The sequence below is a fragment of the Pezoporus flaviventris genome, unplaced genomic scaffold (assembly GCF_033815535.1).
Source record: "Pezoporus flaviventris isolate CSIRO_AGI_PZ_B2104156 unplaced genomic scaffold, CSIRO_AGI_Pfla_v1 ptg000764l, whole genome shotgun sequence".
In the NCBI taxonomy this organism is placed as follows: domain Eukaryota; kingdom Metazoa; phylum Chordata; class Aves; order Psittaciformes; family Psittacidae; genus Pezoporus; species Pezoporus flaviventris.
In genome coordinates, this window is record NW_026893309.1 from 24,212 (window position 1) to 42,689 (window position 18,478).

Below are 18,478 nucleotides of genomic sequence, written 5' to 3' on the forward strand. Positions count from 1 at the left end.
CGGAGCGGAGGGGCGCCCCCTCCCGGCTGGGAATGGGAGTGCCCGGGACATCAATGGGGTACCGGTGACACCTGTGGGGTGCCTGTGACATCAATGGGGCACCTGTGACACCTATGGGGTACCGGTGACACCTGTGGGGTGCCTGTGACATCAATGGGGTGCCTGTGACTCCAATGGGGCGCCTGTGACATCAATGGGGCACCTGTGACACCTATGGGGTACCGGTGACACCTGTGGGGTGCCTGTGACATCAATGGGGTGCCTGTGACCCCAATGGGGTGCCTGTGACTCCAATGGGGCGCCTGTGACATCAATGGGGCACCTGTGACACCTATGGGGTACTGGTGACACCTGTGGGGTGCCTGTGACTCCAATGGGGCGCCTGTGACATCAATGGGGCGCCTGTGACACCTATGGGGTACCGGTGACACCTGTGGGGTGCCTGTGACCCCAATGGGGTGCCTGTGATTCCAATGGGGCGCCTGTGACATCGATGGGGCACCTGTGACACCTATGGGGTACCGGTGACACCTGTGGGGTGCCTGTGACATCAATGGGGTGCCTGTGACACCTATGAGGCGCCTGTGACATCAATGGGGCGCCTGTGACACCAATGGGGTGCCGGACACCTATGGGGTACCTGTGACACCAATGGGGTGCCTGTGACACCTACGGGGTACCTGTGACCCCACTGGGACATCCGTGTCTCCAATGGGGTGTCTGTGACCCATGGAGGGGCATTTGCTACCCCAGCAGGGTGGTACCTGCCCCCCCCTCCCCCGAGCATCTTTAACCTCCCCAATGGTTTCTGCCCCCCCCCCCCCCCCGGCTCCCCTGTGCCCCCTTGGGGACACCTCCCCCCCCCCCCGGGGCATCTCCAACCCCTGGGGGTCCCCTTTCCCCCCCAGCACCCATGGGGGGACCCCACAGCCCGGTGGGGGGGGGGGGTCCGATCCTGCCGCTTAGGATGTGATCAGGTCCTGAGGCCACCCCCAACCCCCCCCGCCATGGGGCCCATCCCGAACCCCCCCCTTGCCCCCCCCCATCTCCCCTATGGAGAAGGGAAGGAAAAAACATTCCCGGGTGGATTTTGGCCGCTGCCGGGTCCCACCCGGCGCCGGGAAGACGGCGCAAGGACACGGCAGCACCCGCCCCACACCGTGCCCCACACCGTGCCCCGCACCGTGCCCCGCACCGTGCCCCACACCGTGCCCCACACCGTGCCCCGCACCGTGCCCCACAGCGTGCCCCGCACCGTGCCCCGCACCGTGCCCCACAGCGTGCCCCACAGCGTGCCCCACACGCCGCTGACGTCCCGCGATCGTTGGGCAAGGGTTGCTCCGCACCGCGACCTTTGAGATCGCTGCCCCGCGGCACCGGCACCGGCACCCCCGAGGTACGAGCCCGATCCCCCGCTCCCGACCCCATCCCCGCGGCCCCGCTCCCGGCGGGCCCATGGCGGCTCCGGGGGTGCTGCTGCCGCTGCTGCTGCTGCTGCTCGTGGCTTGGCCGGGGGCCGCCGTGCGGGACTCGCTGCTCAACACCTGCATGGATGCCAAGCACCACAAGGCAGAGCCGGGCCCCGAGGGGCAGCTCTACGGGCAGGTGGGTTCCTGGCTACCGGCCCCGGTGCCCGCTCGTGCGGCCGCGGTGCTGCCCCATCGGCACCCGCGGTGCCGAGCCCCGGTGCGGCGGTGCCGAGCCCCCGGTGCGGCGGTGCCGAGCCCCCGGTGCGGCGGTGCCGAGCCCCGGTGCGGCGGTGCCGAGCCCCCGGTGCGGCGGTGCCGAGCCCCCGGTGCGGCGGTGCCGAGCCCCCGGTGCGGTGGTGCTGAGCCCCGGTGTGCGGTGCAGTGCTCGCTCTGGAAGGACAACGCCTGCTGCACGGCCAACACCAGCCTGGAGGCCCACCGGGACCAGTCCTACCTGTACGGCTTCAACTGGGACCACTGCGGGGTGATGCCCCCCCGCTGCAAGCGCCACTTCATCCAGGACACGTGCTTGTACGAGTGCTCCCCCAACCTGGGGCCGTGGATTGACCAGGTGGGGGCAGGAATCCACCCCCCCCCACACACACAGCGCGCATGGGGGGTGCCCCATAGCTGGGGTGAACGGGGGTGAATGGGGGTGAACGGGGGTGAATGGGGGTGAACAGGGGTGGATTGGGGTGAACTGGCATGAACAGCGGTGAATGGGGTTGAATTGGGATGAACAGGGGTGAACTGGGGTGAATGGGGGTGAACAGCGGTGAATGGGGTTGAATTGGGATGAACAGGGGTGAACTGGGGTGAATGGGGTTGAATTGGGATGAACAGGGGTGAACTGGGGTGAATGGGGGTGAACAGCGGTGAATGGGGTTGAATTGGGATGAACAGGGGTGAACTGGGGTGAATGGGGGTGAACAGGGGTGAACAGCGGTGAATGGGGTTGAATTGAGATGAACAGGGGTGAACTGGGGTGAATGGGGGTGAACAGGGGTGAACAGCGGTGAATGGGGTTGAATTGAGATGAACAGGGGTGAACTGGGGTGAATGGGGGTGAACAGCGGTGAATGGGGTTGAATTGGGATGAACAGGGGTGAACTGGGGTGAATGGGGGTGAACAGCGGTGAATGGGGTTGAATTGGGATGAACAGGGGTGAATGGGGGTGAACAAGGGTGAATGGGGTGGATTGGGGTGAACTGGCATGAACAGCGGTGAATGGGGTTGAATTGAGATGAACAGGGGTGAACTGGGGTGAATGGGGGTGAACAGGGGTGAACAGCAGTGAATGGGGTTGAATTGGGATGAACAGGGGTGAATGGGGGTGAACAGGGGTGAATGAGGGTGAACGGGATGGATTGGGGTGAACTGGCATGAACAGCGGTGAATGGGGTTGAATTGGGATGAACAGGGGTGAACTGGGGTGAATGGGGGTGAACAGCAGTGAATGGGGTTGAATTGGGATGAACAGGGGTGAATGGGGGTGAACAGGGGTGAATGAGGGTGAACGGGGTGGATTGGGGTGAACTGGTGTGAACAGCGGAGAATGGGGTTGAATTGGGATGAACAGGGGTGAACTGGGATGAGCAGGGGTGAATTGGGGTGAACAGGGGTGAACTGGGATGAACAGGGGTGAATTGGGGTGAAGGATGAACAGGGGTGAACTGGGGTGAATGGGGGTGAACTGAGGTGGATTGGGGTGAACTGGTGTGAACAGCGGTGAATGGGGTTGAATTGGGATGAACAGGGGTGAATGGGGGTGAACAAGGGTGAATGGGGTGGATTGGGGTGAACTGGCATGAACAGCGGTGAATGGGGTTGAATTGAGATGAACAGGGGTGAACTGGGATGAGCAGGGGTGAATTGGGGTGAACAGGGGTGAACTGGGATGAACAGGGGTGAATTGGGGTGAAGGATGAACAGGGGTGAACTGGGGTGAATGGGGGTGAACTGGGGTGGATTGGGGTGAACTGGTGTGAACAGCGGTGAATGGGGTTGAATTGGGATGAACTGGGGTGAATGGGGGTGAACAGGGGTGGATTGGGGTGAACTGGCATGAACAGCAGTGAATGGGGTTGAATTGGGATGAACAGGGGTGAACTGGGATGAGCAGGGGTGAATTGGGGTGAACAGGGGTGAACTGGGATGAACAGGGGTGAATTGGGGTGAAGGATGAACAGGGGTGAACTGGGGTGAATGGGGGTGAACTGGGGTGGATTGGGGTGAACTGGTGTGAACAGCGGTGAATGGGGTTGAATTGGGATGAACTGGGGTGAATGGGGGTGAACAGGGGTGGAGTGGGGTGAACTGGCATGAACAGCGGTGAATGCGGTTGAATTGGGATGAACAGGGGTGAACTGGGATGAGCAGGGGTGAATTGGGGTGAACAGGGGTGAACTGGGATGAACAGGGGTGAATTGGGGTGAAGGATGAACAGGGGTGAACTGGAGTGAATGGGGTGAACAGGGGTGAATTGGGTTGAACTGGGGTGAAAGGGGGTGAATTGGGGTGAAGTGGAATGAACAGGGGTGAATGGGGTTGAATTGGGTTGAACTGGGGTGAAGGAGGGTGAATTGGGGTGAAGTGGGATGAACAGGGGTGCACTGGGGTGAACGGAGTTGAATTGGGATGAACTGGGGTGAAAGGGGGGTGAATTGGGGTTAACTGGGTTGAACTGGGATGAACAGGGGTTAATTGGGGTGAACTGGGATGAAAAGGGGTGAATGGGATTGAGTTGGGATGAACTGGGGTGAACAGGAGTGATAAACTGGGGTGAACTGGGATGAACAGAGGTGAACTGGAGTGAATGGGGTGAACAGGGGTTAATTGGGGTGAATTGGGACGAACGGGGTGAACTGGGGTGAATGGGGGTTAACTGGGTTGAACTGGGATGAAGGGGGGGTTGAATTGGGATGAACAGGGGTGAATTGGGGTTAACTGGGTTGAATTGAGATGAACAGGGGTGAATTGGGATTAACAGATGTTAATTGGGGTGAATGGGGTAGACTTGGGATGAACTGGGATGAAAAGGGGTGAATTGGGGTGAATGGGATTGAATTGGGATGAACTGGGGTGAACAGGAGCGAACTGGGGTGAATGGGGATGAACGGGGTGACCGGGGTGGATGGGGGTGACCGGGGATGGATGGGGGGTGACAGGGGATGGATGGGGGGTGACCGGGGTGGATGGGGGTGACAGGGGATGGATGGGGGGTGACAGGGGATGGATGGGGGGTGACCGGGGTGGATGGGGGTGACAGGGGATGGATGGGGGGTGACAGGGGATGGATGGGGGTGACCAGGGATGGATGGGGATGACCGGGGATGGATGGGGGGTGACAGGGGATGGATGGGGGGTGACCGGGGTGGATGGGGGTGACAGGGGATGGATGGGGGGTGACCGGGGTGGATGGGGGTGACTGGGGATGGATGGGGGTGACAGGGGATGGATGGGGGGTGACTGGGGATGGATGGGGGTGACCGGGGATGGATGGGGGGTGACAGGGGATGGATGGGGGTGACAGGGGATGGATGGGGGGTGACCGGGGATGGATGGGGGTGACAGGGGATGGATGGGGGTGACCAGGGATGGATGGGGATGACCGGGGATGGATGGGGATGACCGGGGATGGATGGGGGTGACAGGGGATGGATGGGGGGTGACCGGGGATGGATGGGGGTGACCGGGGATGGATGGGGATGACCGGGGATGGATGGGGGTGACAGGGGATGGATGGGGATGACAGGGGATGGATGGGGGGTGACAGGGGATGGATGGGGATGGATGGGGGTGACAGGGGATGGATGGGGGGTGACAGGGGATGGATGGGGGTGACAGGGGATGGATGGGGATGGATGGGGGTGACCAGGGATGGATGGGGGTGACCGGGGATGGATGGGGGTGACAGGGGATGGATGGGGATGACCGGGGATGGATGGGGGTGACAGGGGATGGATGGGGGTGACTGGGGATGGATGGGGATGACCAGGGATGGATGGGGGTGACAGGGGATGGATGGGGGTGACAGGGGATGGATGGGGATGGATGGGGGTGACAGGGGATGGATGGGGGGTGACAGGGGATGGATGGGGGTGACAGGGGATGGATGGGGATGGATGGGGGTGACCAGGGATGGATGGGGGTGACCGGGGATGGATGGGGGTGACAGGGGATGGATGGGGATGACCGGGGATGGATGGGGGTGACAGGGGATGGATGGGGGTGACTGGGGATGGATGGGGATGACCGGGGATGGATGGGGGTGACAGGGGATGGATGGGGGGTGACAGGGGATGGATGGGGATGACCGGGGATGGATGGGGGGTGACAGGGGATGGATGGGGGGTGACAGGGGATGGATGGGGGTGACCGGGGATGGATGGGGGGTGACAGGGGATGGATGGGGGGTGACAGGGGATGGATGGGGGTGACAGGGGATGGATGGGGGTGACAGGGGATGGATGGGGATGACAGGGGATGGATGGGGGTGACCAGGGATGGATGGGGATGACCGGGGCTGCCCGCGGTGAGCTGGGGGTGGCCGTGGGGCCGGGGGTGCCGCAGGCGGACACGAGCTGGCGTCGGGAGCGGATCCTGCACGTGCCCCTGTGCCGGGAGGACTGCGAGCAGTGGTGGGAGGACTGCAGGGACGCCTTCACCTGCAAGGAGAACTGGCACAAGGGCTGGAACTGGACCTCAGGTCAGTGGGGGGGCACTGGGACCCCCCCATGGGTCACCACCTCCCCTTGCCACAGCCTGCGGCCTGCTTGGAGGGGGTCTTGGGGGGGTCTGCATGGGGTGGGGGTCTCCACGGTCAACCCTATGGGAGAGGGGGTCTTTGGGGGGTCCCCACGGGTGGGGGGTCTCTATGGGTTGAAGGTCTTCATGGTCAACTCTACATCTTGCTGCAGGTGAGGCGGCTGTGAGGGGATCTTGGAGGCGTTCCCCATGGGTTGGGGGTCCCCATGGGTTCGGGGTCTCCATGGGTTGGGGGTCCCCATGGGCAATCCTGTGGCTGTGAAAGGGTCTTGGGGCTTAAGGGTCCCCATAAGTTCAGGGTCTCCATGGTAAATCCTGCATTTTGACACAGGTGGGGTGACTGCATCCCACCTCCATGGTGGCTTTGAGGGGGTCAGGGGGGGTTCCCATGGGTTGGAGGTCTCCATGGGTTGGGGTTCCCCATGGGTTGGATGTCTCCATGGTGAACCCTATGGCTGTGAGGGGGTCTGGGGAGGGTCCCCGTGGGTTGGAGGTCTCCATGGGTTGGGGTTCCCCATGGGTTGGGTTTCCCCATGGGTTGGAAGTCTCCATGGTCAACCCTATAGCTGTGAGGGGGTCTTAGGTGGGGTCCCCATGGGTTGAGGATCTCCATGGGTTGGGGTTCCCCATGGGTTGGGGTCCCCATGGGTTGGGTTTCCCCATGGGTTGGAAGTCTCCATGGTCAACCCTATAGCTGTGAGGGGGTCTTAGGTGGGGTCCCCATGGGTTGAGGATCTCCATGGGTTGGGGGTCTCCATGGGTTGGGGTTCCCCATGGGTTGGGTTTCCCCATGGGTTGGAAGTCTCCATGGTCAGCCCTGTGGCTCTGAGGGGGTCTTAGGTGGGGTCCCCATGGGTTGAGGATCTCCAGGGGTTGGGGTTCCCATGGGTTTGGGGTTCCCCCTGCGTTGGGGTCCCCATGGGTTGAGGATCCCCATGGGTTGAGGTTCCCATGGGTTGGGGGTCCCATGGGTTGGGGTTCCCATGGGGTGGGGGTCCCCATGGGCTGAGGATCTCCATGGGTTGGGGGTCCCCATGGGTTGGGGGTCCCCATGGCCAGCCCTATGTCTCTGAGGGCACCTTGTGGGGTTCCCATGGGCTGGGGTTCTCCGTGACCATCCCCACCACGGACACAACCCCAGCCCCCTGCACATGAACGGGGAACCCGAGCGGGTGCCAATGCCCCCCCCATTGATCCCCATTGATCCCCACTGAGCCCCATTGATCCCCATTGATCCCCACTGAGCCCCATTGATCCCCATTGATCCCCACTGATCCCCATTGATCCCCATTGATCCCCACTGAGCCCCATTGATCCCCATTGATCCCCATTGATCCCCACTGAGCCCCATTGATCCCCATTGATCCCCATTGATCCCCACTGAGCCCCATTGATCCCCATTGATCCCCACTGATCCCCATTGATCCCCATTGATCCCCACTGAGCCCCATTGATCCCCATTGATCCCCACTGATCCCCATTGATCCCCATTGATCCCCACTGATCCCCATTGATCCCCATTGATCCCCACTGAGCCCCATTGATCCCCACTGATCCCCATTGATCCCCATTGATCCCCACTGAGCCCCATTGATCCCCATTGATCCCCATTGATCCCCACTGAGCCCCATTGAGCCCCACTGAGCCCCATTGATCCCCATTGATCCCCATTGATCCCCACTGAGCCCCATTGATCCCCATTGATCCCCACTGAGCCCCATTGAGCCCCACTGAGCCCCATTGATCCCCATTGATCCCCATTGATCCCCACTGAGCCCCATTGATCCCCATTGATCCCCATTGATCCCCACTGAGCCCCATTGATCCCCATTGATCCCCATTGATCCCCACTGAGCCCCATTGATCCCCACTGAGCCCCATTGATCCCCATTGATCCCCATTGATCCCCACTGAGCCCCATTGATCCCCATTGATCCCCACTGAGCCCCATTGATCCCCACTGATCCCCATTGATCCCCACTGAGCCCCATTGATCCCCATTGATCCCCACTGATCCCCATTGATCCCCATTGATCCCCATTGATCCCCACTGAGCCCCATTGATCCCCATTGATCCCCATTGATCCCCATTGATCCCCACTGAGCCCCATTGATCCCCATTGATCCCCATTGATCCCCACTGAGCCCCATTGATCCCCATTGATCCCCACTGAGCCCCATTGATCCCCATTGATCCCCATTGATCCCCACTGAGCCCCATTGATCCCCATTGATCCCCATTGATCCCCATTGATCCCCACTGAGCCCCATTGATCCCCATTGATCCCCATTGAGCCCCACTGAGCCCCATTGATCCCCACTGAGCCCCATTGATCCCCATTGATCCCCATTGATCCCCATTGAGCCCCACTGAGCCCCACTGAGCCCCACTGAGCCCCATTGATCCCCATTGATCCCCATTGATCCCCATTGATCCCCACTGAGCCCCATTGAGCCCCGCGCCCTCCGCTGGCCCGCAGGAACGAACCGGTGCCCCCGGGGCTCGCTCTGCCGCCGCTTCCCGGCCGTGTTCCCGTCGCCGGCGGCGCTGTGCGAGCGGGTCTGGTCTCACTCCTACCGGTTCACGGCGCTCGGCCGCGCCAGCGGCCGCTGCATCCGGCTCTGGTGGGAGCCGGCCGAGCCCAACCCCAACGCCGCCGTTGCCCGGTTCTACGCCCGCGGCGCCGCCGCCCCCGGCCGCTCCGGCTCCCGGTACCCGCGGTGCTGGGGCTGCTGCTCCCCGCGGTGTGGGGCGTGCTCTGAGCGCCGCGGGCAGTGCCCCCCATGGGCACCCCAACACCGTGACCCCCCCATGGGCACCCCAAACATTGACCCCCCCCATGGGCACCCCAAACCCTGACCCCCCCATGGGCACCCCAAAACCCTGATCCCCCCCATGGGCACCCCAACACCCTGACCCCCCATGGGCACCCCAACACCCTGAACCCCCCCCATGGGCACCCCAAACCCTGACCCCCCATGGGCACCCCAACACCCTGAACCCCCCCATGGGCACCCCCAACACCGTGACCCCCCATGGGCACCCCAACACCCTGACCCCCCCCCCATGGGCACCCCAAACCCTGACCCCCCATGGGCACCCCAACACCCTGAACCCCCCCATGGGCACCCCAACACCGTGACCCCCCCCATGGGCACCCCAACACCGTGACCCCCTCCATGGGCACCCCAACACCCTGACCCCCACCCCATGGGCACCCCAAACATTGACCCCCTCCATGGGCACCCCAAACATTGACCCCCTCCATGGGCACCCCAAAACCCTGACCCCCCCCATGGGCACCCCAACACCGTGACCCCCCCATGGGCACCCCAACACCGTGACCCCCCCATGGGCACCCCAACACCCTGACCCCCCCCATGGGCACCCCAACACCGTGACCCCCCCATGGGCACCCCAAAACCCTGACCCCCCCCATGGGCACCCCAACACCCTGACCCCCCCCATGGGCACCCCAAACATTGACCCCCCCCATGGGGCACCCCAACACCCTGACCCCCCCCATGGGCATCCCAACACCCTGACCCCCCCCATGGGCACCCCAAAACCCTGACCCCCCCCCATGGGCACCCCAACACCGTGACCCCCTCCATGGGCACCCCAACACCCTGACACCCCCCATGGGCACCCCAACACCGTGACCCCCCCATGGGCACCCCAACACCGTGACCCCCCCATGGGCACCCCAACACCCTGACCCCCACCCCATGGGCACCCCAAACATTGACCCCCTCCATGGGCACCCCAAACCCTGACCCCCCCCATGGGCACCCCAACACCGTGACCCCCCCCCATGGGCACCCCAACACCGTGACCCCCCCATGGGCACCCCAACACTCTGACCCCCCCCCCCATGGGCATCCCAACACCCTGACCCCCTCCATGGGCACCCCAAACCCGGACCCCCCCCATGGGCACCCCAACACCGTGACCCCCCCATGGGCACCCCAACACCGTGACCCCCCCATGGGCACCCCAACACTCTGACCCCCCCCCATGGGCACCCCAAACCCTGACCCCCCCCCATGGGCACCCCAACACCGTGACTCCCCCATGGGGACCCCAAAACCCTGACCCCCCCCATGGGCACCCCAACACCCTGACCCCCTCCATGGGCACCCCAAAACCCTGACCCCCCCCATGGGCACCCCAAACCCTGACCCCCCCATGGGCACCCCAAAACCCTGACCCCCCCCCCATGGGCACCCCAACACCCTGACCCCCCCCCATGGGCACCCCAAACCCTGACCCCCCCCATGGGCACCCCAACACCGTGACTCCCCCATGGGCACCCCAAAACCCTGACCCCCCCCATGGGCACCCCAACACCGTGACCCCCCCCATGGGCACCCCAAAACCCTGACCCCCCCCATGGGCACCCCAACACCGTGACTCCCCCATGGGCACCCCAAAACCCTGACCCCCCCCATGGGCACCCCAACACCGTGACTCCCCCATGGGCACCCCAAAACCCTGACCCCCCCCATGGGCACCCCAACACCGTGACCCCCCCATGGGCACCCCAACACCCTGACCCCCTCCATGGGCACCCCAACACCCTGACCCCCCCCATGGGCACCCCAAACATTGACCCCCTCCATGGGCACCCCAAACCCTGACCCCCCCCATGGGCACCCCAAAACCCTGACCCCCCCCATGGGCACCCCAAAACCCTGACCCCCCCCATGGGCACCCCAACATCGTGACCCCCCCCATGGGCACCCCAAAACCCTGACCCCCCCCATGGGCACCCCAACATCGTGACCCCCTCCATGGGCACCCCAAAACCGTCTCCTCCCCCCCCATAGACACCCCTACACTGTGCCTCCCCATGGACACCCCAATCCGTGCCCCCAGCATGGGCACCCCCATAGACACCCCCATGGACATGCCCTCCCCATGGACACCCCCAAACAGTGTCCCCCCATTGACACCCCCAAACTGTGCCCCCCACATGGGCACCCCTAAACTGTGCCCTCTCCATGGACACCCCCAAACCGTGTCCTCCCTCCCATAGACACCCCTACACTGTGCCCCCCCATGGACACCCCAATCTGTGCCCCCCGCATGGGCACCCCCTATGCCCTCCCCATGGACACCCCCAAACAGTGTCTGTCCCCCCCATTGACACCCCCAAACTGTGCCCCCCGCATGGGCACCCCTAAACCGTGTCTATCCCCTCCATGGGCACCCCTAAACTGTGCCCTCCCCATGGACACCCCCAAACCGTGTCTGTCCCTCCCATAGGCACCCCCAAACCGTGCCCCCTGCATGGGTACCCCCAAACTGTGCCCCCCCATAGGCAACCCTAAACTGTGCCCCCCCATGAGCACTCACAAACCGTGTCCTCCCCGCCATGGGGCACCCCCAAACCGTGTCCTCCCCATGGGCACCCCAAACCCATGTCTGTCCCCTCCATAGGGCACTCCTGAACTGTGCCCCCCCCAAGGGCACCCCCAAACTGTGTCATTCCTACCATGGGCACCCCCAGACCGTGCCCCCCCCGGACACCCCCAAACTGTGTCCTTGCTACCATGGGAACCCCCAAACTGTGCCTGTTCCCCCCCCATAGCACAACCTCACACGGTGTCTTCTCCATGGGGCACCCCCAAACCGTGTGTTCCCCAATGGGATCAGCCCAGCAGTGTGTGTCCCTCCCCATGGGATACCCCACACTGTGTGTCCCCCCCATGGGGTACCCCCAGACCGTGTCCCCCCCATGGGGTACCGCCAGGCTGCGTGTCCTCCTCATGGGGCCCCCCCAAACCGTGCCCCCACCATGGGCAGCCCCACACAGGTCACTCCAAACCGTGTGTTCCTCCCCACGGGACACCCCAAACTGTGCGTTCCCCCCAGGGGACCCCCCAGACCGTGTGCCTTTCCCCATGGGATCCCCCTAACGTGTGTCTCCCCCATGGGACACCCCCAAACTCTGTGTGTCTCTCCCCATGGAATAAAGGAAACGCTCCTGCTCCACTTGGAACTGGGGTGCTGTGGGGCTGGGGGGGTGGGAATAGGGAGGGATACGGGGGGGGTCCTGCTCCCTTCGGGGGTGAAGCGGGTGTCACCCCATTTATCAGTGCTGGGAATGGGGGGGTCCCTCCATGGGGCGATGCAGGGGGATGGGACCCCAAAGGTGTCCGGTGCCCGCTGCAGCTCGGGGGGGGGGCCACGCATGTCCGGGGGGGGTCACCCTCGGCCCAGCCCCCCCCGCCCCGCTCCCCCTCCCTCCCTTCCCGGTCTCCCTCCCCCCGGTGCCCCCCCCCTCTCTCGGGGCTCCCCCTTGGCGCTTCCCTTTGCCCCCCCCCGGTGCTCCCCCATTTCCGGTGCTCCCCGCTGACCCCCCCGGCGCTCCTCCCCTCCCCCCCCCCCCCCGTGCTCTCCTCGGTGCCCCCCGGGTGCTGCCCCCTCCCCCCCCCGGTTCCCCTTCCCCCCGCTCCCCGCCCCTCCGCTTCCTCCCCCGGTTCCTCCCCCCCCCCCCCCCTCCGAGCTCCCCCCATTTCCCCGCCCCCCCCCCCCCGCCTGTCCCCGCCCCGGGCGCGCTCCCGCTCGGAGCATGGCGGGCGCGGGGGGCGGCGCGGGGCCCCCCCCGGGTTGGTACCACCGGGACCTGAGCCGGGCCGCGGCCGAGGAGCTGCTGGCGCGGGCGGGCCGGGACGGGAGCTTCCTGGTGCGGGACAGCGAGAGCGTCCCCGGGGCCTTCGCGCTGTGCTTGCTGTGAGCGCCCAACGGGAACGGGAACGGGGGGGAACGGGGGGGAACGGGACGGGGGGAACGGGGGGAACGGGGGGTACGCGCGGTGCCTGCTGTGAGCGCCCAACGGGAACGGGAACGGGAGCGGGACGGGGGGGAACGGGGGGTGTGCGCGGTGGCTGCTGTGAGCGCCCAACGGGAACGGGACCGGAACGGGGGGGAACGGGGGGTGTGCGCGGTGCCTGCTGTGAGCGCCCAACGGGAACGGGAACGGGACCGGAACGGGGGGAACCGGGGGTGTGCGCGGTGCCTGCTGTGAGCACCCAACGGGAACGGGAACGGGACCGGAACGGGGGGAACCGGGGGTACGCGCGGTGCCTGCTGTGAGCGCCCAACGGGAACGGGAACGGGAACGGGGGGAACCGGGGGTGTGCGCGGTGCCTGCTGTGAGCACCCGGAGCGGGGGGGATCGGGGCCGGAACGGGCGTACCGGGACCGGAACGGGGGTACCAGGACCGGGGGTGAAAGGGGGGTACCGGGGGTATGCACGGTGCCTGCTGTGAGCACCGGAACGGGAGCGGGACCGGGGGAACCAGGAATGGGGGGAGCGGGACCGGAACGGGGGTACCGGGACCGGGGGTGAAAGGGGGGTACCGGGGGCACGCGCGGTGCCTGCTGTGAGCACCCGGAGCAGGGGGGATCGGGACCGGAACGCGGGGCACCGGGGCTGCCGGGGGGGACCGGGGGCACGTGCGGTGCCTGCTGTGAGTGTGGGGAGGGGAAACGGGGGGAGCACCGGTGACTTCCTCGAGGGTTCGTGGGGGGTCTGGGAGGGGGGCGCTGGGGGGCGGGGGAGGGGGTCAGGGGGAGGCCCACGGGACATGGGGGTCACCAGAGCCGGGGGGGGGTTGGGAACTGGGGAGAGCCAAAGGGGGGGACTTGGGGGGCACCCATTTGGGGCTGGTGACCTGGCACTGACAGACTGGGGGATACTGGGGGGCCCTGCATGTGGGGACACTGGCGCTGGCAGTGCAGAGCTTGTGGGGGGCCCATCCTCCACCCCATAACTGGGGGTCCCTGATTGCTGGGGGGTCCCTGTGCCCGTGGCTCACCCCATGGAGCTCAGGGGTCCCAGGGTGTTCTTGGCACGTTCCTGGTGCTCCCGGTGCTCCGAGCTGCACCTCCGGCCCCGCTAGGGGACTGTTGTGGTTGTGGCACCTCCAGTTTGACTCTTTGCTCCCATGGGCTCCTTATGGCAAAGGAGGGAAAACTGGGAATTTCTGGCATGTGCCACATCCATCCATGCTTCCGTCCATCATCCATCCCTCCATCCTTCCATCCATCCATCCATCCATCCATCCATCCATCCATCCATCCATCCATCCATCCATCCCTCCTCCATCCATCCCTCCCTCCACCAATCCATCCCTCCCTCCATCCATCCCTCCATCCCTCCCTCCATCCCTCCGTCCCTCCATCCATCCATCCATCCATCCATCCATCCATCCACCCATCCATCATCCCTCCATCGATCCCTCCCTCCCTCCCTCCCTCCCTCCCTCCCTCCATCCCTCCCTCCCTCCCTCCCTCCCTTCCTCCACCCATCCATCCATCCATCCATCCATCCCTCCCTCCCTCCCTCCATCCATCCCTCCATCCATCCATCCATCCATCCATCCATCCATCCATCCATCCATCCATCCATCCATCCCTCCCTCCATCCCTCCCTCCATCCATCCATCCATCCATCCATCCATCCATCCCTCCATCCCTCCCTCCCTCCCTCCATCCATCCATCCATCCATCCATCCATCCATCCATCCATCCATCCATCCCTCCCTCCATCCATCCCTCCATCCATCCATCCATCCATCCATCCATCCCTCCCTCCCTCCCTCCCTCCCTCCCTCCATCCCTCCATCCCTCCATCCCTCCATCCATCCATCCCTCCATCCCTCATCCCTCCATCCATCCCTCCATCCATCCCTCCATCCATCCCTCCATCCATCCCTCCATCCATCCCTCCATCCATCCCTCCATCCATCCATCCATCCATCCATCCATCCATCCATCCATCCCTCCATCCCTCATCCATCCATCCATCCCTCCATCCATCCCTCCATCCATCCCTCCATCCATCCCTCCATCCCTCCATCCATCCATCCATCCATCCATCCATCCCTCCATCCCTCATCCATCCATCCATCCATCCATCCATCCCTCCATCCATCCCTCCATCCATCCATCCATCCATCCCTCCATCCATCCATCCATCCATCCATCCATCCATCCATCCATCCATCCCTCCATCCATCCATCCATCCATCCATCCCTCCATCCTTCCCTCCATCCCTCCATCCCTCCATCCCTCCATCCCTCATCCATCCATCCATCCATCCATCCATCCCTCCATCCATCCCTCCATCCATCCATCCATCCATCCATCCCTCCATCCTTCCCTCCATCCCTCCATCCCTCCATCCCTCCATCCCTCATCCATCCCTCCCTCCATCCATCCATCCATCCATCCATCCATCCATCCATCCATCCATCCATCCCTCCATCCATCCATCCATCCCTCCCTCCCTCCCTCCCTGCGGCACCCCCTGTTCCCGCTGTCCCAGCTGGTACCCGGGCACCGTCCCCCTGGGTGCTGGGGGTGCCCGGTGAGGGGGGGCCCCTCTCGGGTCCTGGTGCCGGTGTCAGTGCCGCGGAAGCGGCTGCTCCCGGGATGCGGGAGCGGGGCCGGGGCCGCCCGGGGGCGGTTGGGGCCGCGGCCGGAGCCTAAAAATAGCCCCGGGAGCAGGAGGAGGAAAGGGAATTGCGCCGGGAATGCGGCGGCCGCGGCTTCCTGTGACCCTCCCGGCGGCGGCGGCGGCCCCTCCGCGGGCCCCCGTGGTGCCCTGTGGCTCCGCCATGGCCCCCAGTACACGGAGTGGGCAGCCCTGTGGCACCGGTGGGGATGGGCCCCCCCCGTGTGGGTCCCCGGCACCCCCCATCTGCCAACCCCCCCCCATACCAACCCATGGGCTGGGGGTCCCTATAGCCCCCCCCCAGTTACACATAGGGACCCCCCTGTGCTTGTCCCCCCATTGGGGTTCCTTCTATGGGACCCTCTTGTCCCCCCAGTTTGGGGTTCCCGCTGTTGACCCTCTGCTGGGGCTCCCCATGCACCCCCCCATTGGGGCTCTGCCTATGGAGACACATGTCCCCCCCAGTTTGGGGGTCTCCGTACGGGCCCCATCACCCCCCAGTTTGAGGTCCTGCTATGGGCACCCCCCTTGTCTCCCCCAATTTGGGGGCCGTGTATTAACCCTGTGTTGGGGTTCTCTATGTTCCCCTTATCACCCCTCCTTGCTGTTCCTGCTATGGGGACTCTGCCTACCTAATCTGGGGGTCCCAATGTGCCCCCCATCACCCTCCAGCTGGCTGCTCTGGGGACCCTGATGGTGCTCTAGGACTTGAGGATCTCTGTGTGTCCCCCCAGTCCCACCAGTTGTGGGGGTCCCATACGGAACCCCCCAACACCAGTTTGGGATCCCCCATGTTGCCCCCCCCGCCCCAGGCCTCCATTGACTTGGGCATCCCCAGATCCCACTGGGGGGTTCCCATATGGGCCTCCAAGATGCCCCTGGTTGGGTATTGGGGGGGGGGGGAGCAGAAATGGGGGGCTCTGCACTGTGGGGAGCAGGGGATATGTGGGGTGACAGGAAGGGACCTGGTACCATGGGGTGACATGAGGGGACCCGGCACTGTGGGGAGCAGGGGACATGAAGGGGCTCAGCGCTGTGGGGTGAAATTAGGGGACCTGTCCCTGTGGGGTGGCACTGGGGGGAGGCCTGGCGCCATGGGGATGGATGGCACTGGGGGACCCGGCACTGGGGGGTGGCACTGGGGGGAGGCCTGGCACCATGGGGATGGATGGCACTGGGGGACCTGTCCCTGTGGGGTGGCACTGGGGGAGGCCTGGCACCATGGGGATGGATGGCACTGGGGGACCTGTCCCTGTGGGGTGGCACTGGGGGAGGCCTGGCACCATGGGGATGGATGGCACTGGGGGACCTGGCACTGTGGGGTGGCACTGGGGTAGGCCTGGTGCCATGGGGATGGATGGCACTGGGGGACCTGTCCCTGTGGGGTGGTACTGGGGGGGGCCTGGCACCATGGGGATGGATGGCACTGGGGGACCTGTCCCTGTGGGGTGGCACTGGGGGAGGCCTGGCACCATGGGGATGGATGGCACTGGGGGACCTGTCCCTGTGGGGTGGTACTGGGGGGGGCCTGGCACCATGGGGATGGATGGCACTGGGGGACCTGTCCCTGTGGGGTGGCACTGGGGGAGGCCTGGCACCATGGGGATGGATGGCACTGGGGGACCTGTCCCTGTGGGGTGGTACTGGGGGGGGCCTGGCACCATGGGGATGGATGGCACTGGGGGACCTGTCCCTGTGGGGTGGCACTGGGGGAAGGCCTGGCACCATGGGGATGGATGGCACTGGGGGACCTGTCCCTGTGGGGTGGTACTGGGGGGGGCCTGGCACCATGGGGATGGATGGCACTGGGGGACCTGTCCCTGTGGGGTGGCACTGGGGGAGGCCTGGCACCATGGGGATGGATGGCACTGGGGGACCCGGCACTGGGGGGTGGTACTGGGGGAGGCCTGGCACCATGGGGATGGATGGCACTGGGGGCCCCGGCACTGGGGGGTGGTACTGGGGGAGGCCTGGCACCATGGGGATGGATGGCACTGGGGGACCTGGCACTGTGGGGTGGCACTGGGGGAGGCCTGGCGCCATGGGGATGGATGGCACTGGGGGCCCCGGCACTGTGGGGAGTGAGTGGCATGAAGGGATCTGGCTTCCATTGGGACAGGAGTTGCTTCCTGCTGCTCCAGGCTCTGGACATGGGGGTCAATGGTGGGGGCAAGTTGGGGGTCACTCTGGGCCCCCAGCACCCATCCGGGACCCCCAGCATCCACCCCAGAGCCATTTTCCCATGGGATCCGCACTGAGACCCGGCAGCCCATAGGGAACGTGGCCCTGGAGCCCCTTGCGATGCTCATGGGGGCCCTATGGGTGAGGGGATCCAGCCCGATGGGTGCCCCCCATGGCTTGTGGGGTGCAGACGGGAGGACCCCCCCCCATCACCCCACTGATGCCCCCGTTGCCGGCAGGTTCCAGAAGCACGTGCACACGTACCGCATCCTGCCGGATGAGGAGGACTTCCTGGCCGTGCAGGTGGGGGTCACCCCCGGCCGGGACACGGGAACCCCCCGGGGGCTGGCAATGGGACACGGGGGTGCAGCGCCCCTTACAGCCCGGGTGCCGGGCGGGGGTTCAGCGCTGAGGGTGCTGCCGGTGTTGGAGCCGGTGCCGGTGTTGGTGCCGGTGCCGGTGTTGGAGCCGGTGCCGGTGCCGGTGCCGGTGTTGGTGCCGGTGCCGGTGTTGGAGCCGGTGCCGGTGTTGGAGCCGGTGTTGGTGCCGGTGCCGGTGCCGGTGTTGGAGCCGGTGCCGGTGTTGGAGCCGG

At 65.2% G+C, this 18,478-nt stretch overlaps 2 protein-coding genes across 2 annotated transcripts in view; both read left to right on the forward strand.

Annotated features, from left to right (window-relative positions):
* The first annotated feature begins 1,455 nt into the window (after positions 1 to 1,455).
* On the forward strand, positions 1,456 to 9,000 carry LOC133264329 (folate receptor gamma-like). The gene is given in 5 exon segments (XM_061444279.1): positions 1,456 to 1,605; positions 1,852 to 2,040; positions 6,043 to 6,178; positions 8,718 to 8,930; positions 8,933 to 9,000. Coding segments are annotated over 5 exon segments (756 nt in total).
* A 3,766-nt stretch (positions 9,001 to 12,766) lies between these two features.
* The window catches only part of LOC133264331 (phosphatidylinositol 3,4,5-trisphosphate 5-phosphatase 2-like), a 30,271-nt gene continuing 24,559 nt past the window's right edge, over positions 12,767 to 18,478 (forward strand). Inside the window, exons 1-2 of the mRNA XM_061444282.1 lie at positions 12,767 to 12,976; positions 18,126 to 18,189. Of these exons, the coding sequence (XP_061300266.1) occupies positions 12,816 to 12,976; positions 18,126 to 18,189 (225 nt within the window). The 5' untranslated portion in view covers positions 12,767 to 12,815. The remainder of the gene's footprint in view (positions 12,977 to 18,125; positions 18,190 to 18,478) is intronic.